Here is a 27,835-nt window from a genome sequence, read left to right on the forward strand (position 1 = left end):
GATTATAGTCATAAGAACTGGTGCAGAATGGCTTGTTTGCATGGTAAATAGCCTTTGTTATCTTTGTACTCCTGTACTCTACTATTAGCTGGTATGCACTCATCATGATGTTACCAGTAATCTCCCACAGTTCAATGTTTCTAACTGCTGCCAAACCCAGAAAAGTAAATACTGAGAAAAACATAGCTGCTGAGACCAGAAAGAACAGTGACTTTTGTCATGATCAGACTGCTGAAGGTACCTTTGAACTGAGAAAAGCAAGACTGTTACCATGGCTCAGGAGTTCACCTCATCACTGAAAAATGTCTCTGTGTTATAAGTTAATACTGAGATCCATTTTTTCAAATGAATGGTGAAGAACAATTATCACAACTGCAATATGCATGGAAGATGAGAGCAGAAATACTAAAATACTTGTCTTGAACTAGCACCTGACTTGTTCAGAGATTGGTTGATCATCAATTTCATGGGTTGGGGCTTCTTAGTCACTAATACCATACATTCCAACATTCCCTTCAGAAGCCATGCGAGTTTCTGAAATGAGCTTTTTATGATTATTGATTTAGATGACATTAAAAAAAAAATAATTTCTGAAAACCATACATGAGTATCAGTGAAGGCCTTCTCTCCAATCAGCATATTTATAAAGTAAGAATGGTTATTATTTTATTTATTAGACATTTATTTCCTTTGTGAATTTAACACTGGCACATCTTCCTCTGCAAAATCAACACTCCAGGCGGTAAAGGAGAGCTATTTCATCAGGAAGAGGCAGTCTAGTACCATTTCTATTAAAAAATAATTCATATATCCAATTTCAACATTGTAAGTTTTATCAGGGTTTTAGTAACTATTATTGTCTTAAGATTCACCAAACAAAAAAAAACCCAACAACCAAATAAACCCCAAAAACCAAACAACAACAACAACAAAAAAGCGCAACAAAAAACCCAAGCAAAAACAAACAAACAAACAAAATAATCAAACCCCAAATAGAATTTGAACATTGGTCAGCCATGTATATAGCCCAGCCTCTTTTTATTAAAGTTTGTTCTGCCAGCTACACTTCTCTGCCTCAGTCATGTTCTTTGTACTTCACAAGGAATCAGCTGACCAGACAGTCTTTGTAGGCTGTGTTGATAATCCCATCTGTCTATTCTAAAAGTACCTGAGCTGCATAATAGTGTCCTGTGGAGACCCTGTATAAGGATATAGGATGCAGGAATGGGCTGCCAAAGTTTGCATAACTTGACCGTATGCATGTAATTTTCATATTGCTACCAACAGTGCCTTTGCAAAACTGGCAACAAAATTGCATTGAGATACCTGGGTTTGGAGGTAGTGGGGTTATGCATTTAGTAAGCTTATTCCCAGTGTCACAGAATACGTGGTATTTCAAAGCTGAATGCTATTGTTAAACATCATGAGCATTGTGCCCTGGGAAACCATGAATATATTCTTCAGTTCCTCAGTATATAATCTGCTGAGCAGCAGCTGTTAAATCAATTTGAAATACTATACTTGAAAAACCCCACTTTTTGTCAGACTGTCCTTTTTTCCAACCTTAGATCTCCTCAAACTCATTTGGAGTTCTTAGGGAACAAAAGGTTTACATGGTCACACTATATTTGCATGTGTATTTATTTCTTGATTTTCCATCCCTGTTTCCACCATTAATACAATTTTATTTGAGTATGTTTTTAACTCATTGGCTACTTAGACAGTGAGGAAAGAGGTGAAATATTCCTCCTTTCTTTCAGGACTCCATCAGGCAGGAACTAGTTAAAGTAGAGAATTGTTTATAGACTCAGATTTCATTGCACATGAGAGACTCTACCTCAGAGAGGGGCATCTTCTGTAATATAGTATATATTGTATACAGTATAATTCTGTAAAAATATTTTGTATTAGGGACAGAAAATACAAGACAGGCAGCAGTAGAAATTCAGCCTTTGTTAGTCCTATTGTAGCAGTAAATATGTGCTCAACCTATCTTTTTTGGAAGCTTTTTTTGTCAGGTTAGAGAAACTTGGTGTTTGTTACAGATCTGGTGAAATTATTGGTAGGATTTATTGGAGAATTCAGTTTTACAAAGTAATAGTTAGTACATGTATGTACGTGTGCCTGTGGCTTCTATGTAGTATATGTGGTATACATGCAGTATACTATCATATTCCTGATTTCATAGATACTTTTTTAATTCTTATGATAAACTAGTATGTTTTGAGGATCATATGCTTCAATTTGTATTAGTAGTAGTTCAAGAAGAAGCCTTAATAAGAGAGGTACATCTGTAGGTAACCCAACACATAGAAAGGTTTGAGGGCACCTATGAAACATTGTGTTCTTTAGTTCTTGTCAATTAAAATTGCTCTTTGAGTTTATTCTTAATTCTCATAGATCTTCTTAGTATTTTCAAATAGAATGCCTGCAGCTTTTTATGTACTCTTGCATATGTCATTATGTATCTCACTCTTTGTTTACTGTTACCTCCCTTACTGACTTGCAATTCAAATTCTGTTCTTATGACTGCAGAGACAGAATAATGTTTTAGAAAGAACAGTATACTTCAAATATGTGTCATTCTGCTCTTATTTATACCAGAACAGTAAAAATGCAGTTATTTTCAGTCATCTATCTCAAATGTATGTAACAGCAAAAATATTTAGAGCTTTAACAGGAAGAGGTAATACATACAGTTCCCCTTTTCAGAAGAGCAGACTGCTGCTAAGGATGCTTCCCAGGAGGAGTCTGAATCAATCCCTGAGTACTCTGCTGAAGAGGAGCGAGAGGACAACAGGTTATGGAGAACAGTGGTTATTGGAGAACAAGAACAGAGAATTGATATGAAAGTCATTGAACCATACAAAAAGGTCATTTCACATGGAGGTAGGAGCAGCTGTAAGCATTTTTTAAATTGATGTAAAAAATTTCATGCTTTATTGATCATGAATTATTTTTTGTTCCATTATCATATTGACATGGGGAGAGAAAATTTATTTTTCAGCTTTGGCTGAAGTCAGCCAGGCTTTAAATTCAATGGGGCAATGACTAATAAGAATTTTAAATTTAAAGCTATTTTGGAAGCAGCATACTGACATATTTGTGTCAGGAGCAATCTGGTCATTGTAGGGTAAAACTGTCTGAGACAAGGGAAAAAGCTTTTGACTTACAGCAAAGTGAAATTTTGAAAACTTTATTTGGTGAGTTTTGACAAAACCTTTTGTGTGAGGAAGTGTCATGCTCTTGATTTATTGAATGATGTATGTGATTGCACAGATCTAAACAAGTAGAGTGGCAAAAGAAAAATGATGGGGCTTCCATTCATATGGCTACCCACCTTATGCTATTTTTCTGCCATTTATAGTTGTCAGCAGCATAATAACTATCAAATAATATATCAAAGAAAAGGAGGAAAATGGCACTATGTGCTTGCTATATTTTCTCATTTGCTTATCTGCTTCCCATCTTCCTTAGAGAATTCATAATTTCAGTGTTACTAGTACACTTCCATGTAAATTAATTCAAATGGGTAGGTATTACTCTAAGTGCTTTTTCCTTGGCGTCTCAGATTGGATTATCTTTGGATTCTGTATTTTTGGGAGACACTCTTTGCTATCTGTTAAGCAAGGTATTAGGTTAAGATGAGTTATTTTATTCCTGCAAAAACTGAGACAGGCAGTGTAGCATCTCAGAGGTAAGATTTATGAGTTTATATGAGGATGCTTTTTTCACAGTGTTGTTGGTCTGCAGCATCAGTTAAAGATACTAAAATGTTGAAGTTAAAATGTTTTCGGTGTTGAGCCTATGTCTGGTAAAATTACAGAAATAAATGATGGTTAATTTTTACATTAAAAGCAGCTAAATGCTAGCCTACAGCTATTCATGTACAGAAGGTTTAACCTTAATTAGTAAAGATTTTTAGTGCTCAACTCTTTTTCTACTAGCACACTACCATCAAAGATTTGTGAATGTGAGGCAATTTAGCAAACATGCCCAGATGGGAATTTTAATTTAGGAAACAAACACAAAATACTTTTGTGCCTTGCTAATGTTGTTTATTTATGTATTTTTGTGTGCTGTAAACTAGTCAATATGCATTTGTGGTAAAAACTTGTATATTTCCTAGTAGATGTTGAAGTTTATGTTTATATCAGCTTTTGTGAAAAATCAGTGTTTAATGAGAGATTAGGTAATTCAGCTCAACTCTCATAGTATGAAATAATATGAATTCAAATTTTACATGTCTGATGATTTGTTAGATCACAAATGTAAGATAAAGAGCATTTAGGGTTTTTTACTTTTGGAAGGCTGTTTTGCTATTAGTCAATAGCATTTGTCATTGTAAAACAAACAGTATAAGATCTAACCATAAATTTCAGCCTGCTGCTGGCTAAACTGGAAATTTTTCTTGATATCTAGGCAAATCAAAGTAAGTTAAGGACTGGATTAAATTCTGCATTTATGAAGTGGCAGATTGAAGACAGGGAAACAAAATCATGTTGTTGCGTCTAATGTGGAAAACTTTGGACAACTCGACCAGTTTCTACATTATGGCAGCAAGGCCCATTCCATATGAAGTTCCCTTTGGCAGTACTTCAGTGGAGTGTTTAGAGGGCCAGGAGTCTTTTCTTTAATCTCAAGAATAATAATAGTTTCTGACTAAAATTAGTCAGTAGGAAGTCAAATCAAGTATTTCTTGATTCAAGGATCTACTGAACATTCCTCCCTACCAAATGACAGATAACAGCAAATGCAGAACCTATGTGGTAGCCACAAAATAGGAAAGGGGAGAGTAGATTTGGTGGCCTAGGTTTGAGATTGTCTTCAATATATCCTGATGGAGAAATTTTCTAGAGATCTTTTTCTTTGCTTTAGTATAACTGAGATTTTGGGCAAATGGCTTTTTTTGGCTTTTAGTGATGAATTAAAATACACTTGTCCCTAGGGTGAACATTCCTTCTCTTCAAGCATGTGTGAGAAAAAGTGGCTAAGATTTATCTGTGGATTTTTCTTCTGTGTGTTGTTAGTTAGCATCTGCACATAATTGTTTTGCTTTCCATGAACTGCAAATTGTGCTATGTAATTTAGTGGATGCCCCTGCCATAATGTGCTCTTACTGCCAAATTCCTGAGCCTGCCAGCTGGACAGATTGCTTTATTATAAAGTCTTTTAAAATTTTATTAAATTTATGGAAGGAAGGAAGGAAGTGTCCTCCCTATTTGTAAACCTGAGGGGGAGAGAAATACTGCTTTTGCCTGTTGTTGAAACCCAGCTGGCAGCCAAGCCCCACACATTCAGTTGCTGACTCCCACATGGTGAATCAGAAGAGTAAGAATGTGTAAAGTCTTGGGTTGAGATAAGGACAACTTAATACACAGAGCAAAATCTGTGCACACAAGCAAAGCCAAACAAGAAATGCATTCACTACTTCTCAAAGACAGGCAGGTGTTCAGCCATCTCCAGGAGAGCAGGTCCTCATCACACAAAACACTTGGGAAGATAAAGGACATCACTCCAAATGTCCCCTCCTACTTCCTCCTTCTTCCTCTCCTGAGCATGATGCCATATGGTCTGGAATATCCATGTGGTCAGTTAGGGCCAGCTGTCTTGGCAGTGTCCCCTTCCCTTTCCACGTTCTTGTGGATCCTCAGCCTGCTCTCTGAGTGGTGGGGGGGCAGTATAAAAAGCAGAAAAGGCCTTGGTGCTTTGTGAACACTGCACAGCAATAATAAAAACATCTCTATGTTGTCAGCCATCTGATTTATGTGCTAATCAAAACTACAGCCCCATGCTTGCCACTGTGAAGAAAACAAAGTCTCTGCCAGCTGAAACCAGCACAATTCCAAATAATCTAGCTGAATAAGAATACATGCTGAAAACAGGACTTGAATTTCATAAGCACTTAGTTAGGTTTGGACGTTGCTCTCCAGTATCCAGAAAGCACTGTAAAAGTCTTAGAATCTCCTTTTGAAAATGTTGTTTAAGTGTTAGTATTAGCCTTTAATTTTTGTCATAAAAACATGTTCCTGAGGGGAATTGAAGTTTCCTTCACAAATACTATCATCTCTCCCTTAGTGTCTCATTTTTCTAGACTCAAAAGGTTTTTGAGTTTTCTCTGAGATATCTGTCCTCTGTCTCTGCATCACTAGTGCTGTCTACCAGCCATTTCTGGTATCAGCCATTTCTACGGCATCTTTATAAATCCCCTCCTTATTGCATGTATCCTTTAAGCAAAACCTTCAACTGAAATGCAGGAATGTTTTTTATTTATTATTTATGATAAATACAGAAAATCCATGGCAGCTGCAAAGGGTTGGGGAGACAATTAACCAACATTAATCCATCATGAAAAAGAAGCATATTCTTTTGAATAATAAGCAACCGTGCTGGGCCCTGGAATGGTAGTGCTACAGCTTTGAAGATTAACAGCTATCATTAGGCAGTGATGCAGCCCAGAGAATGCCAGTATTGGACAACTGGAGCATTGAAGGTTAAAAAGTAATTTATACAAAAATTGCAGCAAAGGATTTAACTGATCCCCAGGAGCTTTTAAGGGAAAGTGGAGTGCAGTCATAATTATAATGTTCTAAAGCCATTGGAGGTGCACAGGCCAACTGAGATTGGACTGCAAGACTTTGCCAAACTTAATTCAGACTTCAGGACAACAAATGCAGGATATTTTCTTCACCCCCTTATTCCTCAGTGTGAGGTGAGCATTCAGTACATGATTGCCATAGAGCTGCAATGAACCAGTAGTAGAAGCCTTAGAAGGTTTTTTTGCTGGTCACTGTAAAAAGTTTACTAGTAGTTGTGGTATGTGTGTTTTTTGAGGATTCAGCTTAGCTGACTGTCCAACTTCTTTATCACTTTATTATAGTTCATATATTTTCAAACCTTCGGTATGAAGCATTCTGGGATGCTTCAGCAGTACACATAGTAGCTTTATTACAGGATTTAAAAAAAATATCCTGTTAAAAGCTTTTGGAAAAGATAAAAATGCTTTTTCATTTTTTTTCCACAGGATACTATGGTGATGGTCTGAATGCTATCATTGTGTTTGCGGCATGCTTCTTGCCAGACAGCAGTCGAGCTGATTACAACTATGTCATGGAAAATCTTTTCCTGTGAGTGATATGTGAGCAATGTGACAAAGTCTTTTGAGTTAGTACTCAGAATGATGCAGTGAGAGGTAACCTGTCTTTCCTTAAGAGGTAATTTTGGCCATTAGAAGGGGAGTGACAAGGAAAATAGCAGTTTTAGATAAACTGCCCAGTGGGGTATTATTTTGGTATCCTTTACCTACTCATCTTCCCAATTTAAGGTGTATTTGTCAGGACCAAGTCTGACTGTTAGTATCTCTCTAAAAGCCAAGGAGTGCGATATCTTCACCTTGTTGGGGCTACAGTCTTTACACAGTTTCACTAATGATTTCCAGGTCTTGCTGAGAGCTGTCAGCAGGGGCTTAGACAGTTTTTCACTGTTCATTGTTTATTATTATGATGTATCCCTGAACATGTTTTTAATATACGCTGTCTTTGGTTTAGGAGTTACTGAGCCTTTTTTTGACACTTGCTTTTTAAAAACAGGATAAATGGCAATTGCTGGCACAAGCATCTCTAACTATGCTTCCTGACTCCAGCTGCTTCTGATTCAGCTAGAAGTGGCAGGGGCCAGTTGGGCAGGACACAGATTTGGACACATAACCCAAATCTATCACAGGAAAATTATTCCTAATAGCAATTGGTTTGGCAGCCCAAAATTTTGAAGGCAACTCTCTCCTGAAGTGCCTGCAGCTACTTCCTCTTACAGCTGTAAAAAATCAATCATTCCAATGTTTTCTGTGCTAAAATGCAGTAAGTAATATTTAAAGCCAGCAGGAGACCCAGCCTTTGCCATTTGCAGCTTACAAGGCACAGACCCAGGTCCCCTTAATATTCCAGCCTATGAAGATGTACTTGTTGGCAGCCAGTGCCTTAAAAATTGTCTGTATGTGTGAAAATCAAGACTCAGTGTTTTAGTTTGTGGTCAGAACAACTGGTATCATTTGCCTGGTCTAGCCTCTAAGAACTCAATGCAATCTATAGTAACTGATACACACAATGCTCAGTGATTCAGAAGAGAAGAAGGAATTACTTCAGTGGTTTTAACTTGATAAGTAAGGAACAAAGCTGACTGTAACCATGACTGACATTCAATAGTTGTTCTTTGTCTTCACCCAAGACCCTTGTTCAGATAGACCTGGTGATAAATTAACTTTGCAGAGAAAGCCTTAAGAGCCTTTTCCACATGGCTTAAGTATATTGCTGAAGTCAATTTTGTAAGTCACTTTTTCTGGAGTAGTAATAAAAATGTGAGTTCATGTTGGCTGTGAACTTGCAGCTTATTTTAAGGCTTGTAGACAGTTGAGTCTCTCCAAGAAAAGAAGAAAAAGGAGAAAGTTCAACTCTTTCTTTCCATTCTAGGTCTGCATGGAAAAAGAGAGAGTACAGCAGTTTGCTAAATATATAGTAACTGATATTTTTAAATATTTGGTAATTATTTACTATTGAATTATATAGGGATCTGGAGAGACCTGCAAACCACTGAATCTCTTTTTTTATACAGCATGTTTCTGGTAGCATGTAAGCTACCTCTAGCTTCTGATTAACAACTGTCCTCAACAGCTCCTTTCCCATTCTGAATTCCTTTCACATTTCCAGTTATCTTCTTCCTATTTTTTATATTAACTAATTCTGTAAAATTGTCTTTGAAGGGATGAATTTGTGTGAAAATGCTTGAAACAGCTTCTACAGCAGTTTTTGTAGATAATGCAGAACCACATTAAAAAAAAATCTACTTTTTAATTTATGGTTGCCTGGAAGTCAAAAAGCTAGTCCACAGATTAAAATTTTTTAAAATAATCTCAATTTGAAAAACTACACTTTGAAAACAAAACCATCACTTTGCTTTCTGAGTGATTCAGTTGTTCTAGTCAATGAGAAAATTTCTGTCCATCCTTTCAAATAATGAAGAAATTGCCATTATTATAAAATAATAAGAAATTATTAGATAGGTATAATTTGCAAGGGAGCTCTTGCTCCCTTGACATTTTTAGACTGTCATGTTCCATAACTGAAAGTCTCGTCATATTTTAATGCATACTTACACACTTGTACTTACAAACTTGTATGTTTCAGTGTTAAGTGCCTTTAAAGCACTAGATGTTCTGCCATGTGGGAAGGGCTAATCTTATAACCTGTCAAATAGTAGCTTTGTTGAAGTAGCTATTAAATGAAGCTTTATTATAGAAAAGCAGGGGATTGCATCAGAATGGCCATGCAATACCTTGCTTTTCTATATCACTGTTAGACATAAGCCTTCACTAATGTGAGGCAAAAGCAGGGAGTGCACAAGTGCAAGGTAAGAATGAGCAGTGGAATGCATTGAGGGGGTAGGGATTTGGATGGCATTTACCAAATGCATGGAACTGGTCTAGTTAATGTTGCCTGCTTTATGCCCAGGTAAAATACCACTCTCTGGTGAGAACTAGATTTCCTACAATTCTTCTAAAGACATTGCATCCTAAGGAATTTAAGGGTCAGATTAGATTGTGAGGCATTCCCATACAACTCTGAAAGGGGCCATTATGCTTCGGGATAGAGCTGCCTTTTGTAGTGAGTGCACTGAGGCATTCAGGTTTTTAAGGTGTGGCTTGGTAGTTTTGCATTCTAGTTTTTACATAGGCATACCTTGAGGCTGGATAGTAGAGAGAACAATTTGAACATTCCTGTGATGATCAGCTCCCAAATGGAGTAGGGACATCTAAGTGGATCATCTGCATAGCTAGTCCCCAGCAAGAATTTAACTGTCTTCTTATTTGAATGAGTTGAATAGTGTGCTCTCTAGGTAGAATTCGTTTGGTCCCAAGAGCACTGTATGATAACGGGTGTTGGGAGTGTTTTGCTCACAAAATGAAGTGATGGAGTGGAGTGCTCTGTTCCATCAGATGTCAGGTTGATGGACAGGTTTTCTTGGGCATGAGTGTCAAAGTATTTGTATTTTACAGTCACAGACTCGATAGCAGGAGTATAAGGATCACATGAAGTATAAACAAGTATCTTCTGACACCTTTTGTTATTGTAATGAGCAAAACTGGTGATTAGAACAGTGAATAGAAGTTTCTCAAGAGTTAATTTCAGAAGTTCCTAGGACTTCACAGGATGCCATGTTCTCCTTTGCAAAATCTCCTGACTTAATTACTTTTTAAGAAAAAGCAAATTCACCAGTGATACTTGAAAACTCACTACAGAACTCTATTATTGTGAGGAAGCCACACATTTTTGAAGGCACAGGTAAGACTGTGGTTTTCTAGCTGTGTGTATCTACAGGTACCATGGTGATCAGTGCTAAATGTTTGGTTTTGTTTAAAGGAAAAGAAAAGCCTATCTTGTCATAAAATGTTCAATCTGCTTTCATTTATTCCCAACTGCCTGATTTAGTTTGGGATCAATCAGATAGTGTACCGTATATGCTTACTGTCATCTGTACTTTTATCAGATATGTAATCAGTACCTTAGAGCTGATGGTAGCTGAAGACTACATGATTGTCTACTTGAATGGAGCAACACCAAGAAGAAGGATGCCTGGATTGGGTTGGATGAAAAAATGTTATCAGATGATTGATCGACGGTAAGTCGTGTTTTCCTGTCTGATCCACAGCCATTATTTTAAATAGTGTCCATTTCTGTAACTCTCCTGTACGCCAGGGTTTACTGTATATGATCTTTCTTTATCTTTTGTGGTTTTTCTGTTTTTCTAAGAAACTCTTGCTTTTGTTACTTAGATTACGGAAGAATTTGAAGTCATTTATAATTGTTCATCCATCATGGTTTATCAGGACAATTCTGGCTGTAACGCGACCTTTTATAAGGTATGTAGCAAATACCTGTGATTTTCTATGCCCTTGAGAATACATAAGCACCCTAAATCCTTAAACTGTGGCTGTTAATCTTTCACTGAATAGTGCTCATTTTATAGTTCATGTTGGGATTTTGGAAGTTGAATTTGGCTTTCCGAAGGTGAATAGGGGAAAAAAAAGTGATTCATGTGAGTATGAGTATCTAGTTGTGAAAGTCATAGGCATGGTTTTCTAAACCTGTATGTGTATGTTCTGAGAATTCAGTTCCTTAAAATAGTCTTTGTTCAGAATCCAGAAAAAGGCATATAGAAAAGGGAACTGCATGTAATTATAATCACCTTATTCAAAAATCTGGCTACAGAACAAGATTAGGCTATGGTTCTGGGTTTTTAAAATATCATTACTGCTCATAGCTCATACAAGAGGAACTGCGTGCACCCTGAGGTGTTTGAATGCATTTGGATTCAAGAAATGTTTAATGCTGTCAAAAATAATGGTTTGATTAGTAAAACAATTTAAAAAAAAGTTATCAACTTCAAAGACCTCACACTTACTGCAGAGGATAGGCAAGTATGCAGTCAGGGAGAGCAAACTGCCACGTGTGAAAAAGAGTTGCTTCAGGCAAGAAACGAATCTTCAGCTACAAAAGCCACACAGAGAATGACTTGTGTCATCGGGCAGTTCTGTTTACAGTCTGCAGGTGAAGACACTGCAGGTGGAGATCTCTGTGGAGGTCACTGTCCCAGGGTGCTCTGTCCTGATAGAGTGACATGGGTTGGGGAAGCACATGAGTTGTCCCATTTCTGCCAAAGTGCAGCAGGCAGAATGTCATAACAGAGCTCCTTTCTAGATGTGGTATCTTAAAGACCAAGCTGAAAGTTACTATTCAGAATACCAGAGTAAAAGTGAATTGGAATTATCAGCAGTAGTTAGGAGGATTTGCTGAGTTGCATTTGATATGTGAGATATTTTGGTTGCCATTCTCTTTACTCCCATAAATGACAGTTTGGTCTTTTTTAAAAGTCATGTCTGTTTCAATTCATTAGTCATTTATTCAAAGTAGCCATATTAAGCAGCAGTGACGAGAGGTTTTTCATTGTGAAACAGAAGAAAATGTTCACTCTAAATAGTTTGGCAAAGCAGATTAGCAGTGTGGAACAAGAAACACTAGAGACTATCTCAGCCAGGTAGATTGAGTCTTGGTGCAAGAAGAAAGTGAGGGGCAAATAGAAGCTGAAAAGGTGGGCAGGACACCTGGCTAGTGTGACTTTTGTGGAGGATGACATGAGATATTTGAACCCTTACCAAGGATAGAAGAATTCCCTTCCCTTTCTTCAGGGGTTAAGGAGATAAAAACTTGATTGGATTGAAAGCCAATGACTATAGCTTAATTTGCTAGCCCTCAGCTGTTCCCTGAAACCGTGACAGGCACAGTAGGAATTTTAGAGTGAGAAATTAATTGGCCACAAGGCAAGCAGAGATTTCAGTGAGATAGCTGAAGGAACCAACATAATTTTAATTGTATATCAGCTGAGATGTGGGACTAAACAGTAGGAATCAAAATCCTGAAAGACAACAAAATGGTAAGGGGCTGAGTGTGGGATACCCTCAATTCTACCTCAGCTCTATCTTTTTCTTCCTCAAAAACTGGCAAGATAATTCAGTGGAGTGTGGGACCATCTTGACTGACAAAGTATTGTTTGAATATGTGGAATTAAAGAACTAGAAGTAGCAGATATAGATCTTAGGTACTCTTTTAGAATCCCTGTTGATATGCACGCCAAAAATTACTTGAGCTGTGTTAGGTAAGAAATTGGATTTCAAAGGGGTTCTTCAAGTGGTGAAACATGCTTGGCATTTGACAGAAATACTTAAATGAGGGAAAGTTACCACTATTGGCAGCATGTTTTCCCTAAAGTCTGAAAGAAACAGTCTGGGATGCTCATACACTGATTTACACATGAAGGAATTAGAAATCAGGCACTGTAGTGGAATTAGTGGACCCAGAAGAATCCTGAGGAAGAAAAACTACCCATTGAAAGATTTTTTAATCCCTTCCCACCGTCTTTAGAAGCTTATGATTGGCTTGCAGTTTTCCAGGTTAGTTTAGATAGCAATGCTGATGCTGCAGATTATGATAGCAATTTGGATAAAATGCTAAGAATCTGTATGTTTCCATGCTTTGACTGGACAGTTGTGGGTGATTCTTGCATCTAAAATGTGACCACTCTGTGTGCCTAGTGATGCTAATTGGGTACAGAGACAAATCACAATGAGTGAGCTTAAACAACTGTTCACAGCACTTTCATGTATTCCTGTTCCCAAAGTGAGTTGTCTCACTTTGCATTATTAGGAAGATACCTCTGTCGAGGAGAGGGACAGCTTCTGCTCAGAGCTATTTCAGAGGCTTCATGTTGTCTGGCTGTACTTGCAGGTCAGCAGTAAGCAGAAAGAACATGTTCTGTTTTTCAAGACCTACACTTAACATATATGGTCCATATGAGCTTGCCACTATTACGGCTGTTTTAAGATGATCTAAATACAACCAGAGCTAAATGTGAAAAATTGCTTTATAAGCCAAATGAGAAAGATTTCTCATAACCTCACACTTATCAAATAACTTAGGTTAGACAGGTAAATAGCCTTGTGTTTTAAGTGTGTTTTAGGAACAGTTTAGCCTTTTTTCCAAGTGATCATTTTATAAGCACAATAAATGAATCATATAGCACAGCTGAAATAAACACATTATTTCATCATAGAAAGACACTGCAGTAAGAATAGACACAATCAGATCTGTGCTCTTCTGAATAAATGATGAAATTCAGTTTTATTGTGTTTGAGAATTAGTGTAAAATAGAAATGCTGAGTCATCACAATCCCTTGATAACTGTGTTTATGATTATATCCATGTCAAGTAATGCTTTCCGTCTCTTTTTACATGTAAGTAGTCTGTAAGGGACTTGAATCTTTTCCAAATTTTTACGCATCTCCTTCCAACTGTAAAACTAATCACATTGTCTAGTATGTAGGAAGTACAATTTACGATGTTGGCTTAATAATGTGATTCAGGTAGGCTCATAATCAGCTGAACTGTGTTAAGATATGATTATTAAAATTATTAGAGAGATGACTCTGTCTGAGTTAAGGTGCAAACAAGGCCATATGCAGAAGCACGGACTTTTATTTAGCAGTAATTGTGAGGGAGAGATAGAAAGAAATAGAGTGGGTGGGAGGAGAGGAGAAAGAGCATGACAAACACAGATAAAGTAGAAAAAATATCATCACTCAGTGATCCTGTTGGCATCTCCTTGGTCCTCTTCTTCTGGTCTTCTTGGTGATGAGGTTTCCAGTCTTGTCAAAGTTATGGTCACTGTCTTCATTGAGTGGGGGAAGCCCATAAAACACAGAGTCCATTGCATTTATATTCACTCAAGTTCAGATGGGACTGCCCAAGTACCTTGCCTTCGAAGATGTTAGAGCTGAGTCGTTTATGTTCCACCAGTTATGTCAGGGATGAATACCTTCAGGCTGTGTGAAAGTCCTGGTTCTTCCCCACAGGGAAGTTTTCACACCTGAGCCATTATGTAAGAGAGGACTGGCATGGTAAAACGTGTTATCCCACCTCACAGGACTTGCCTCTTAACAGCCTTATTTCGCTGTGGCAGGTGGATGGTTTGAGCAATTAATCATTAATAGTCCAGTGTCTCCGTCTGTAATTGAAATATGAATATCCAATGCTTAATTATTTCATACATTTAATACATTTCTTCATTTGTTTTTAGCATGTCATAAAAGATTGGGGAGCAGTCAATTAATACCTTTTTTCCTGTGTTTCAGTTCCAAGTTCAGCAGTAAGATACAGTACGTCAACACGTTGGCAGAGCTTCGAGAGATGATTCCAATGGAATATGTGCATATACCAGACAGTATTGTCAAGTAAGTGATGTACACTAGCATGTACTTGTTCTAATGGAAACTATTTCCACAAACTGATAATAGTGTTAAAGACCATAAGAAAAACAGAAAGCACTTTCCTGTTGTTTTTCAAAATTATTGTCCGTTGTTCCTCAAACATTTCACTGTCAAACTCAGTGGCAGGACACCACTGTGTAGCAGAAACACAAAACACAATAACTATTTACTTCTAGGGGAGTGGTAAAATTGTTTGGCCTTTCCTGAAGAATCATCTGTGCTGTATTTTTTCATAACTTTTACCTCTATTTAAGTGGAAGTGTTTTCAAGTTTCAGTCATGCAGGGCTTTTAGCAGAAATGTTAATTAAAAGATAGCCTATTCAATAGAAGACCAGTGAAATTCTATAGGTTTACTGGTCCTTGCCTTGTCCGTTCTTGTGGTTAAATTCACAAGTGCTGAAAGATAGTTTCTTAGTTCTTGCTGCTTATGTGAAGAGGTTTTCTAAATGCAGGCATTTCCAGAGGAAAATATCTGTTAAAAAATTGTAGGAAGTTGATTGGCATTGCTCACCTCAACTGACTTTTTTTTCAGACCTGAAAGCAACAAAAAGAAGATATACTAAGACTGAAAGCATGACTGAAAAAAATCACAGTGTTCATGTAGTCATTATTAAAAAGATGTTGTGTTCAGGATTTTATTTTTAATTGTTCTCTTTAGCAAATGTCCCAGGTTTTGAATTGCTTATTCTAGAAGGTAGTGTGAAGAGTAGATGTGCAAGTATGATTGTATTTTCATTATGACTGGTCAATGACAGCTTTTGAAGTTGTCATAGATCTCCTCAACCCAGGCAGGAGTTTTCACACCTGTTTCACAGTAGTTGTAAAGCAATTTCCTTTGTCAAGCTGCTGGTGCAATTCCAGGGAGCAGGTGGGAAGCTCAGGTCTGGCAATAGCAGATGAGAAAACAGTAAATTACAGTTACAAATTCAGGGGTCATAGAGAATTTCACTGAGGTTCATTTGCTGCTGTAACTTCTTTAGAGGTGGAGTGATGATAAGAATGTGGAGCAGAGGCTGTTGGTCAATTGACAAAGAGTTGTCCCTAATGTTCTAACATCCCTAATAAATTTTCTTCTGGTTCCTGTAAACATTTTAGTTTCTTATGATTCCCTTTGATAGAAACCTTACCTTTTCTAACCTCAGAGAGCTTCTGTCTGTTTCCTTGCTGTGTTTTACTGTTACACTGTGGCAGCACATGCATCTGTGTTGCAGACATTTTTTTCCCTGTAAACTTAAAAGTGTTCAAAAAGTCCATTCACCTCTGAGGCCAAAGGTGAAATGATCACAGCGTAGTACCAAAGAAACTTTAGTACTTAAAGAGTTTTAAGGTAATGCCTGCTTCATGTCATCAGCAGCCAGATGAAAGATCATGATTTTGCTGAAAAAGACAGACCTCAAAAGATGACAATTGCACCCATTGGTGGCAAGCATTTCAGGATGTTGTAATAAGATTTAGTGGCTGTGTGCATTCAAGGCATCTGTGAGTGGCTATTCTCTTACCACAGGGAGAAGAGCAGTTTTCAGTTCATAGCTTCCCTTTGCTGCAAATTTGGACAGATTCCTATAGAAAAATACAACTCATCTTTTGTCTTCATAATTGCTCCATTGCCAAGAGCAAGCATACCACCTATGGGCAAGAAAAACCCCACCTTTAGAAAGTACATGGTGTTATGCCAGAATTTGGGTTATGTGATTTTCTTGGTAGTTTTCAGTGAAGCACGATACTATATGATTGTTGTATATGAACTTGTACATATTTTCTCTTCCTTCATCCATTCTTATCTTGTAAGGTATGATGAAGATAAGTGTATTAAGAGAAGAATGAGGTAAAACTTGCTTTCTAGCCCATGCTGCTGCTCATAATAGAGTGAATCTGTGTGACAGCCTTTCACCTGCAGGCGACCTCAACAGCTGAATGAGAGAGGACTTGCAAAGACATGGCATCTTACTTTCCCCTTCAAGCTGTTGAGATCAGCCTCCCTTGCAAATAAAACTCACTGAACTGTAAATGTCCTTGACTTGGCCCAGGCTGCAGCTAGTTTAACATTACCTGATAGAGCAAGTGAATGCTTTCAGCTCTGTCCACTGGGCATGCCTCAGACCCCTGCTGCTTCTCTGTCTCTGCCTCCAAGTGAGCTAAATAAGGATTTCGAAATTTAAGGTGGGTTGAGCACAGGGATAAATAGTATCATATTGAACTGAAGAGCTTTAGGGTTAGCCCTAAATTGTACTGGGTGCCTTACAAAAGCATGTACTGTATTTGTTCTTTGCTCTGCTATTGCTCTGCTTCACTCTTATGCTCTGCTTGCTTCTCTGTTTCTTTATATCAATAACTTTTACTCATGCAGACTGGATGAAGAGCTGAGGGAAGCTTCAGAAACAGCTAAGTAAGATAGCTTTCAGCTGAATCCTGGCATTATATTGTTTCACAGGAGTAGCTTGAATGCTGTAGTACATTGTGTTTGGTACAACAGGCAGCTTGTAGTTTCAATTACTGTGTAAGTTGCTCCATTTGAGAATTGACTTCCCCTCTCACTGCTTTTGTACTGCTGGATCTCAGTAATAAATAAGCATACCCTTGCACTATAAAAATTTTTTTTGCTGTTTTTTTGATGATTGTTTCTATAGTCATGGGAATGACTGAAATCACATACTCAATTAAATTGATCATTAAACATTTTCTACTCTTCTCCGCTTATCTCAGATGGTTTATACAGTTTTTAAGAGGTAGTTCTTTCTATAATTTTTTTTTTACAGTTCATTAAATCAGGGCTAACTATCTCAGTTAAGGTAGGTATGTAAATTCTGTCTTTCCAATGTCGTCTGGATAGGCTGTGGAATTAATACTTGATAATAATATTATATTGTCTATGGTTACTTAATAAAACAGGGGCACGTGGTGATCAGATACTTTAAAATAATAACTTTGTGCTTTGACTTGAATATAATGTGGAAGTATGGTGTACAGTACCAAAGAAATCCTCAAGAAGTGCACAGTCTATGACTCTATGAGCAGAGCTTTAGAAAGTGTACAGTGCACTTTTCCTCATGTGAGTATTGTACACCAAATTTTTGAGGAGAAGTCTATGTCTGTTGGTTCTAGTATAACATTCTCCCTTGCAGTTTTTGTAACTAAAGATTTTGAATTTTGAAATTTCTTTCCAGTCACCTTCCTTCAGCATTTCCAATTTACAGCTTCTTCTTTGCTGTACTTTTTCCAAAAGTTCCTTCTTTTGCAGTACACATTTTCCTTCAGTTCTTCTGAGGTCACTTTCTAAAACAACTACAGAGAAATACCTAAAACACTGGCCACTGCTTTTTGATTCCAGGAGTTAACACTGCCTCAGAAGCAATAAATTCACGTAAGCCATTATCTGATACCACCTGACTATTTTGTTAAACTAAAAGGCCTAGCCACCCTTGAATTACAACTTCTATCCCTTCTGTTCAGACATTTTCAAATGCATTGTATATGCAATGTTGTCATATAAACATATGCATATGACAGTGAGAACTCTTGAAAAAAGTTGCTTTTTTGTTACTTCATTTAAAATAGTAGAGACAGCAGTGTTGCAAGCAAGTGAAAGGGGAATGAAATATTCACATGAGGCATCACTGTTTATTGTTACTGTTGGATGTATGAGATCACTGTAGTGAATTTCCCCTCCCTAACTTAAAGAAATAGCTTAAAACTTTGTTACTCAAACTAACGTGTGTTGTGGGCATTAAGATCCCTAGATTCCTAAAAACAACATTTGTGTGTTTGTGCTGTCAGAGATACTCACTACAGTTAGTTATTACATCCCCAAATTTGATGTCATATTTTAAAAGAGAAAGAAAGCAACACAGAAAAAATGTTTACTCATCTTTTTCCTTGTATCCAGAACTAGCTGCCTCTCAAATGATCCAGAAATGGCTTCAGTGGAGCAGGAGTAAGAATTTATGCCTAATACTGTCATTACATTTTAACATTACTTTACAACTATACTGCTGGGAACTGAGGCTGGGTAGACTCCTTAAAGCGTTTTTGAGACCTAAATACTTTTATGATAATATTCAGGAGCAACATGGTACAAGCAGACAAAGCATTGAAGCTTTGCTATATTTATATTTTATATACTTTATATATGTGTTAAATACTGAAGATTTGTTATATTTGTGTTGCATTAGGAATGTGTTTGAGGCGTCCTTCAATCATTTCCAGGCAGAGAGAGATATAATTGTTAGCCTGAGAATATTCTGATCAAATTATATTAAAAACTGATAGAAAAAGTGGAGGATGATCACAGTGAAGACAGTTCCATGCATTGTCCTAAATTTTAAACATGCTATTCTCATTCAAAGATTAAAAGTCTTATCTTTTACTTTGATTTCTGGGCCATACTCTTAACATGTGCCTTCTCATTGCTTTTCTGCTTCTCAGCTTCTTTCATAATTATTTTCCTGGTTAAATCTCAAGCATCTTTACATCTTTTCCTTTTAAAGATGGACTTGTTCCCTTGGAAATGGGAATGTGTCAGTCCCCTGGTGTGCTGTAGCTCTGTCTGATTCCATAGCTGTAGTATGCAAATGGAAAACCCTGCAGTGCTGCTTTTCCTGTTGATCAGTGGGAGTGTTTGTAGGTGCAGTGTGTCACAGGAGCGCTGGCAATTCCTTGCTGGAACAGCGTGTCAGGAGAGCCAGCCCTGCAGCAAGTGGAGTGTGTGTCCTGGCGAGTGTGCACAGGGCAGAGGGATTGAGGCCTCTGCTCTCCCTGCCCATCTGATGTGTCTGTAGAAATACAGAAATCACTGTTGTCTCACACTGTACGGGAAATACTCTATAGTAAACCTGAATCCTCAAGAAAAGATTCCACCAATAACATGACTATTAATAAACAGGCAAATAATTAGCAGTGTGTGTAGCAAAAAGTTGCATAAATAAATTGAACCTTTGGTTTTCACTTAAAAAAAACCAAACAGTGCTCTAGTAAGCTGTCACTCTGTGATAGCTTATACACAGGTTATAACCATAAGCTAAATTCCTGATTCCTGAACTGACATTTCACCTCATCTCTTTTTATTCTCAGACGCTGTTTTATTTTATAATGAGTCAATATGAGAACTGTTTTTCAAAGTAAGAACAAAGGATGACATAAGAACAAAAAATGACATGTGTATGATTTTGACCTTTTGTGGCTTGAACAGCTTTCCTGTTTTTCTCAATAAGCTGGGCAGCAAAAAGCAATATGAGAAGAGAATTTACATTTATGTTAAATAAATACAGTTAAGGCCAAATTAATGTTAATTCATGGCATTTCTTTTCTCTGCATAAATATTAATCTGTCTTCAGAAGTGGCCATAGTTTTCCTGTGATCATATCTCTTATTTCTCGTGTCATTTCTTCAGGAAATAGCATCCTATGTAAATCCCTTCACTCTGAGAACAGCTGTTCTACACAGACTTTTTTTCTGTATGCTTTCTGCTGAAGCACCTCTGGAGTCTGCCCAGCACTTAGTTTCCTTCTGTTGTCTCTTTCATTTTGTTCCAAAGGCTTTTGTCTATTTTTTGTATCATGCTCCCTTGTGTTCTGTTTTGTTCAACTCCTTGCACTTCTCCATGACTTTAAAAGAAATATTGGGAAATAATTCATAGTGGAAGAACTATTGTGTAACAGTTCATAAATATTGAGGAAATTTTAAATTATGTATTCTTTAAGGAAAACTGTATCTTGAGGCAACATTTATGAAGACAACTTCTTACTCTAAAGAATACTTCTAAAGTTTTTGATGCCATGTGCTTTGCACTATGTAGCAAAACTGTACACTTAGGAACATTTTTAGGAGTACCCATTCCTGCCACACTGTTGTGTCATTCCACCAGTGGATCTTTCCACACATGATACACTTAATTGTATTCAGATTGCAATTGCTGAAAAAGTAATTGTTAATTCCAATAAAACAGTAACATAACTTACTAAAATGTGTACTTTCATAGATGTACATAAGATGTAAGTTATTTCACACTACTGGATTTAAGTAAATGAGAGATAAGGTTACTAAACACTTTGTGGGAGCTCAGGATTGGGGAAATAACTAGCTCTGTGTTTTCAGAGCACTCATTAATTTTTTGTTCTTTGTCATTTTGTCTTTAATAAACAGGATTGACATGACCATGAAATAAGAAGCATAATTGCCAGGCATTTGAAGAAGAGGGTTCACATGGATTTTCATCACCCAGACAATCACAACCACGCTGTACAATAAGTGATTTGGTCAATTTTGTTTGGTTTATAAGTTTCCCCTGTCATTTAGCAGTTCAAGAAGACCAAAAGAGCCAATCCTATGGCCATGGAAACAACAGAATTTTGGGTCCTGTTTATTTTTGTTGTTTTCAGAAACAGTTTTCATTAGGAAAGCTGTATCATCTAGCATTGGTTTCTCTGTGAGTGCCATTTCTGTTTAAAAGGATACCATTTTACCAACAGTGTGCCTCATGAATAGGTCAATGAGGATGGGGATTTTTTAATTTTTGTCTTCAGCATATTAATGTTTATGCATAGCTGAACGCAATAGTTGTTGTTACAATAAGTGTTAGTTTGCTTGTGTCACAGAGCAGCAGCAACTTTGCTGTTTAAAAATAACTTTAGAAGTTATGCAGGACTTTCTTGAATTTGGCAGGCTATGTTTGATCAGGCTTTGGGTAGCCTGTTGTAGTGAAGGGTGTCCCTGCTCAAGGCAAAGGGGCTGGAACTAGATGATTCCTAAGGGCCCTTCCAAAACAAACTATTCACGCTTTTATGAATTTGTGTTTCTTGAGATCTAAAAAGTCTTTCCATCTTCATTAAATTACTTATTTGTTTGATCAGAGAAAAGTGTGATATACTAAAAAATAATAATTAGTCTCGTTATACTTCCCAGAGGATGAATGAGTAACTGAAATTAACTTTTTTTTTAGTAATTCTGTTTAGTATATTTATTTTAGGCATAATTTCCTCAAAGCAGCTAATCCTGTAAATTACTTTCATATATTCTAAAATCCTTGGAGCATTATTTTATTGCTGCTTTCTAAGTCTGTATCTTCCAAAACACTTTTTTAAAAGTTATGAGTCTTCAAGTGACATCCTGTCTCCAATTGTAAAGGCTATTAATTCTCTAAATATGAATCAAATATTATTTCCTACTGGGAGCTGAAAGCTGGGAGCCATACTCATTTGTTAGGAAGATTTGTTAAAATCTTGCTCCAAGTGTTTCTATTAGATAAAAATAGGTCTTGTAATGGTCTTTATTGTCTGTGTCACAGAACACACCAGTAAAAAGATAAAAATGGAAAAACCCTAAGCATCTTTTGTTTGCTGGGGTCCTATTTATTTGCACAAATGATACTACAGTAAGTCCTACTCCTTACTGGGAAATAGCTTCAGTTTCTCAGATCATGCTTTTATGGAAGTGTGCAAGTTAATTATCTAGTGATTTCTGTTTCTTGGCTTTAAAAATATGAGAGTCAAGAAAATGACAAATGTTTGTCCTTACTCTAATGAATACACATAGACACTTTCCAAACCTGCTGACTTGCCTGCCTTTTGGGAAGTCCTAATGGAAGTCTTATTATTACGTACTCTCTGAAATATTATTCTTTTTTTCACAAGATTCTTGTATGTCCTAGAATTACATCTGTGGATTCCTCACTTTGTAAAGAAATCCTTAGACTTAACAATTCAAGATAAGTTGCACCTTATTAGTATGGTCTAACTCTAGTCCTGCTTCAGTTCAGAATTACTGATGAAAGAGAAAACAAGCAAAGTAATTCTTGGGGCATAAAGTTTAAGCAGAGTCAGTGGAGCTTCATTTTTTCAGCAGGATCTAAACTGAAAGTCCTGTTCTGTCCTTCACTTAAAAGTTTGATTGGTTTTTTTGGGGGGGTTTGCACATTTCCAACTCTGTCAGTTTCTGTCTTGTATTTGCAAGGTAGTCTGCAAGCAGTGGAGCAAGTGTCTGTCAGGGTGAGCATAATTGTTCAGCCATTGTAATGAAGACTGACAAAATTGTCAGAAGGACAGAAGAGTGCTTTCTTATTGCTCAACGTGAAAACCAAAATATGTGCCCTCTGTTCTGTGCTGGTGTCTCTGTCCTACTTGCTAGTATGCTGTATGACATCTTTCTGTCAGTTCCTGTAAATTTTCACAAAGGAAGGGCCTAATCCTGCTGACCGTTGTTGCTGCTCTGTAACCTTGTCCTAAACTAGAGTCTGGCAGTGTCCACCTTTTCTCAGATATTTGAATCCTGGCTTGTGTCTGCCTTATAAAAGTGCTGTCACTTAGTATATTGGGGATAATGTTTTATGTACAGATTAATGTTTGTATCGACTTCCAGATTAATTAAGCTTCATTAAGATCTAAACTATTAAAGCATTTAGTAGCATGAAGTTGCAAAGTTGCATCTTTTGTAGACCTGTAGTTCAAGCCTCTTAAGACAAGCCACATGACCTGTGTTACACAATAGATAAGAAAAGTTTCCACTAGAAGAGAAGTTCACCGCAAAGCAGAGGTTCAGCACAAATCTTCATTCACTCTTTGAGACCTATGTGGGGTATAAGAGATTTGTGATTCTAATGGTGGACATCAGATCAGCTCAGGGTTGAGTTTAATTCTACTTGCTTTGTATGAAATTACTAAGCAGCAAAGTTACAAATTAATATTGTTATTATGGGCAGAATAATGGTGGCAGCCTGAGATGAAAGGAATTTGTTTAAGTGAGATGGCACGTTAAAACAAAATGGGGCTTTGATGTGATAGCTAAAAAATGATTGCAGGATCAAAGAATGGTTATCTTTGCTTATTAATATATTTTGAAAAGTTTTCTAATGTTACGATAAAGCAATTCTATGTTATACTAACAATAACATATCAATATTACTAAATCAGTAGTTTGTTGAAAGAGAAATATAGTATGTATTGCACAGATACAAGCTTTTATATATGGATTTTTTCTATTGTGTATCAGAGTGCTCAGATGAAATATAAATTAGTAGTTGCAAATTTTTTTGCTAAAATACCTATGCTGACTTAAATTATAGATTAAGCAATACAAGGATATCTAATAGCATTGTATGGATATATATGCCTATGAATCAGAAATAAAGAATTGCAACCCACTACTGGACATATTTCCTTTCACCTCCACATTGTAGAGGTTTTTATTCCCTGGGTGCATGAAAACACTTGATTGGTTTAGATCACTTCTTTTTGTAGTATAGAAATATTATGTTACATTTTGCATTCCCTGTCTGTCCTTCCAAAAACCGAAACAGAGTCAATTTTGTGTCTCATGGGATTATTCCCCATCTCCATGTATTAAAATCCTGGCTTTGTTGATACTAGCAGTATTGTTCCTGAAAGAAAGCAGAAGGAACTCTTTAAATTTCTTTCTAATTTGTGTCTGTGCTATTATGTAAAATCAAATCCACAGACAGTCCATCTTATATGTCAGAAGGTCAAAAGCTATGGGGCAGAAGGAGATTGACTGTGAAGCCACCCTGAGTGGGTTAACAACCTGATTGACTTCGCTGAAGGAGGGGGTCAGAGCTGCTGGTGGACGTGGAGTCCTCTCACCTCCCTGGTACATTGTGCCCACATGCCACTCTACATCTGTGTCAGATGGGCCAATCTGTACTGCAACTAAGTAAACCTGGCTGATTTTGGAGCTATCCTGATCATTGTCCAGTAGGCTCCAAATACAAGATTAAAGGACAGGAAGAAGCTGTGGCTTCTTAATTGCCACCCACCTGAAAGCAGCTCTGTGAGTGCTCCTAGACCTTTTCAGTCAAAGAAGTTTGATTAAACAAACCTTTCATACTTGTTGAAAGTAGTTTTTTTGACTTCTGATAGGTTTGGAGATTTATCAGATGTTTACAAATTTCTAGTTTAAGTGTAAGAAGTGACCCTCAGTTTCCTACTAGTGGGAATACCTGACAGGTCAGATTTTGTTGGCTGTGCAGCCAAATTTATTTATTTCTAGGAACAAAAGGGGTGTCCCTGTATTGCCTGGCACAGATGAAGCCAATTGAGCATGCATCAGGAGATCAGCAGTTTAACTGCAGGATATCAGCAGGAACAATACTGCTAGTTTAACTTGTCATTCACTGTCCCTTTCCTCCAGTCATGCAACCCTTCTGGCACGCTGTTTCCATTACAAAATGCAGCTGCCATGGAATCAGTTATCTCCTGTGCTCAGGAGAAGACCAGAGAATGGCACTGTGAAGTCAGAATGTCAGCTGTTCCTGTTTGCAGGAACTGTCATGATTTACAGTTCTGCAGTCCTTGCTTGACAGAAGACCAACCGCTACAAAATACAAACTGTTCTCCCACAAAATTACTTTGCAAAGGTACTGAAGTCTCTTCAAAAATTATGTACTTGGTTCTTACACCTATTTTTCCTAGAAACATTCACCCATTTCAGAAGAAGTGGTCACTTACTGCTCACACAGTGTGAATTCTGTCAGCAGTCTTAGTGACTCTGGTTTGTCCATTCAGCCCAAGCAGTAGAATTGACTAGGCTGTGCTCTGCCCTGCTAAATTTGAGAATCTGAAAGGAACTACAGCCTAAGCTTGACACATTTTTTTTATTCCTTGTTGTTTTCCTGCATTTGAGATAACCCTCTTAAATCTAGCTTTGTGGAAATAAGGCAGAACTTCTCTCAAGACTTTTGGTAGATGATAGTACATTTAAAAGTGCAGACTGCTGTAGGCTTTTTGATGTCTGTGTGCCAGTTGATCCTACAGTAATTATTATTTTTAAAGACAAACACACATGACTGATTTTACAAGTACATTTGCAATCTCCTTATTTTTTTTCCATTTTGTAAAATCCAGTGTCTTGGTCTTTTATACAAAATAGGAATCAAAAGGCAAATCTGGGGTTTTTTTGTTTTTGTTTTTTTTTAATTAAATTAATACTATCGTTATTAGACAAAAATCAATTTTGTGTCCTAGTATGTGCATATATGTTGGCATTATTAGCAAGGTCCTTGTTGGTTTCAAAGGATGAAGGTTTTGGTCTTGAAACCAGAATTATGTTAGGTATGAAAATGCCTCTGTACTCTGTCACCACTATAGTACATCATATTTGGATTGTAAAGACAGAAGAAATGTCATTTCAAGCCAATATCGTGTATTATGAACAAGTAGTTTGAATGCAGCACAGCACTGTTTCCGAATGATTTTTAAATGCTTTGAGGGTCCTATCAGTCGACCATGTGCCTGTCCTGACACTACAGTAGTGACCTATGAACAGTCTTAGGAGTAAATGCTGACTCCAAAGAATGAGGTTCCTGTTATGTTTGAGTTGACCAGCTGTGGCCTCTGTGCGGGGCTACTGCAGAAAAAAAAAGTGCAGTGTTTCTCATACAGTATCTAGTCTATCAGAAAAACTGATAGACTCTAGGCATTTGAAGCCACAGTTCCTTATTCCTTTATTTCACTTCTCAGTATTTATTTATTTATTCTTTTGTTTCACTTCTCAGCATTGTCTGTTTAGATGTTTTTAAGTCCAAACTCACTGCTAAAATATAAGCAGTTAAAAGAAAATTCAAATATGCCATGTTGAAATTTTATCTTCTTATCTCTATTATGTATTTCAGTAGGCAGCAAGCAAAGCAGCCTTTAGCAACGATAGGAAAATAATCCACAGAGTACTTCCCATGCTGCTCCCTGAGGCCTGGTATGCAAAGTAGACTTTCTCCATGAGAGAGTGGCTCCCAAAATGAAGTGCTAGCTTTCTAGTACAGACGTGTGTTAAGCCATTAAGACCATAAAACTTCATCGCTGCCTTCATCCCTTTGAAGTCTGAGTAACATTGTCTTAAACAGTCAGCCAAAAGAACACACAGAATATTAATGTGAAATTTGGCCTTTATGATGTAAAAAGTAAGAATAAGGAACACAGCTAAAATTATCAGTCAGAGAAAGAAAAACTAGGGGAAAGAAGGACAGGTCAGGGAAATGACTGGGGGAGGGTAGGGTTACAGACAGCTTTCTGCTTGAGGCTCCAGTCTCCTTCCAAATTCTGATTCTCCTTGGGGAGAGCTTCTGAAGCATAGCAGGCCTGTTTGCCTGGAGCTGTTGCTTAAAAGAAGCACAAGTAAGCTCTGTTCCAAATGTTATTTCCCCCCCCTTATTTAAAGAAATGATGGAATACCTGGTGATAAGTGGCTTAATCTGGTGTTCACTCAGTTTAGAATAAAACTCGCTCAGCCAGTGTGTAGACAGCACAGGGGAGAAAGCTGAAGAAATGGGAAATGCTGCACAAATTTAGAAAATCAAATTTTGCACATCTTAGCGACTTGTGCAGAATAAGCATGAGTCAGAAGACGTCAGAAGTGTGAATTAGGAAACAAATTAAATATAGAAAGGAAAGAGCAAGATGCAATAGGGGGGCATATGGAACATGGTGTTTCATAGTGGAAAATAGCTGCAGGAGAGAAATGACAGAATAGAAGATGAACTATGCCAAAGAGGAAAAGTGGAGACCAGAAATGCAATGTAAAATAATAAAAAAAGAAAGCTTATTGCCTCAGGAGAGAATTCTTGTATTACTTGACGGATCAATAGCAGTGCTCAAACAAGAAGCTGCCATCTCCTGAGGTGTACTCTCACAGTGGTATATGATGGCATAGATTTATACAGCAATAAAAGACCTCAGGTTCTCTGCTGGCTCACTTCCTACTGCATTACCACTGGAACAGGAAAGAAAATCAGTATGGTGAAAGAAGTGGATTGAACACTGCAGATTTTAGGATCAAGCAGCAAAATTAGTGAGACCTTGATCCACTAAAGTTGGTCTGATACTCTTTAAGTAGAAGAGTTGGCTTTGGTGGAGTTCCATCACTGATATGATCATACTTACTGACCAGATGAACCCAGTCCACCAATAAGGTTACACTATCCAGGTGATCACTGTACTCCCAGGAGGAAAGATTCATAGGTACTG

General features: G+C 37.3%; 1 protein-coding gene across 3 annotated transcripts in view; it reads left to right on the forward strand.

The window, feature by feature from the left end:
• The window catches only part of PRUNE2 (prune homolog 2 with BCH domain), a 130,151-nt gene extending 106,148 nt beyond the window's left edge, over positions 1 to 24,003 (forward strand). For all 3 annotated transcript variants that reach the window (XM_071424900.1, XM_071424901.1, XM_071424902.1), the window contains 9 exons: positions 2,713 to 2,889; positions 7,025 to 7,127; positions 10,540 to 10,671; positions 10,826 to 10,912; positions 14,738 to 14,836; positions 16,663 to 16,698; positions 17,221 to 17,259; positions 18,757 to 18,804; positions 21,012 to 24,003. In XM_071424900.1, coding sequence (XP_071281001.1) covers positions 2,713 to 2,889; positions 7,025 to 7,127; positions 10,540 to 10,671; positions 10,826 to 10,912; positions 14,738 to 14,836; positions 16,663 to 16,698; positions 17,221 to 17,259; positions 18,757 to 18,804; positions 21,012 to 21,033 — 743 coding nt within the window. In that variant the 3' untranslated portion in view covers positions 21,034 to 24,003. The remainder of the gene's footprint in view (positions 1 to 2,712; positions 2,890 to 7,024; positions 7,128 to 10,539; positions 10,672 to 10,825; positions 10,913 to 14,737; positions 14,837 to 16,662; positions 16,699 to 17,220; positions 17,260 to 18,756; positions 18,805 to 21,011) is intronic.
• The last annotated feature ends 3,832 nt before the right edge of the window (positions 24,004 to 27,835 follow it).

This window comes from Agelaius tricolor, unplaced genomic scaffold, assembly GCF_023055355.1.
Source record: "Agelaius tricolor isolate 1412-34295 unplaced genomic scaffold, bAgeTri1.0.p SCAF_4, whole genome shotgun sequence".
Lineage (NCBI taxonomy): Eukaryota > Metazoa > Chordata > Aves > Passeriformes > Icteridae > Agelaius > Agelaius tricolor.